The 287-nt window shown below is 36.9% G+C and overlaps 1 protein-coding gene across 1 annotated transcript in view; it reads left to right on the forward strand.

The window, feature by feature from the left end:
• LOC119594110 (queuosine salvage protein-like) overlaps positions 1-287 on the forward strand; it is a gene marked incomplete in the record, with an annotated part of 4969 nt that overhangs the window by 2428 nt on the left and 2254 nt on the right. Inside the window, 1 exon segment of the mRNA XM_037943168.1 lies at positions 126-260. Coding sequence (XP_037799096.1) covers positions 126-260 — 135 coding nt within the window.

Below are 287 nucleotides of genomic sequence, written 5' to 3' on the forward strand. Positions count from 1 at the left end.
TTTGTTAGGCAGATGTTTTCTTTGAAACCAATGACTTTGGCTCATATTTTTACTTTTACTGTATCATATTTTTTAGTTTCAGTAGTAGTAGCCTGGACAAACTTAGAAAAATACTGTTATTACAGAATGATGTACTTCCTGTTGACAAAGGCCTGACAGAAGAGCAACTACTGAATTGGACATTCTTGGTTGACACACTGAACTTCAATTTCTGGACCCCTGATGGAGAGCCAAAATATACTGTCAGAGACAAAGGAAGGGTGTGTAGTGTGGTGAATTTTATGTGC

This window comes from Penaeus monodon, chromosome 33, assembly GCF_015228065.2.
Source record: "Penaeus monodon isolate SGIC_2016 chromosome 33, NSTDA_Pmon_1, whole genome shotgun sequence".
Taxonomy (NCBI): Eukaryota; Metazoa; Arthropoda; class Malacostraca; order Decapoda; family Penaeidae; genus Penaeus; species Penaeus monodon.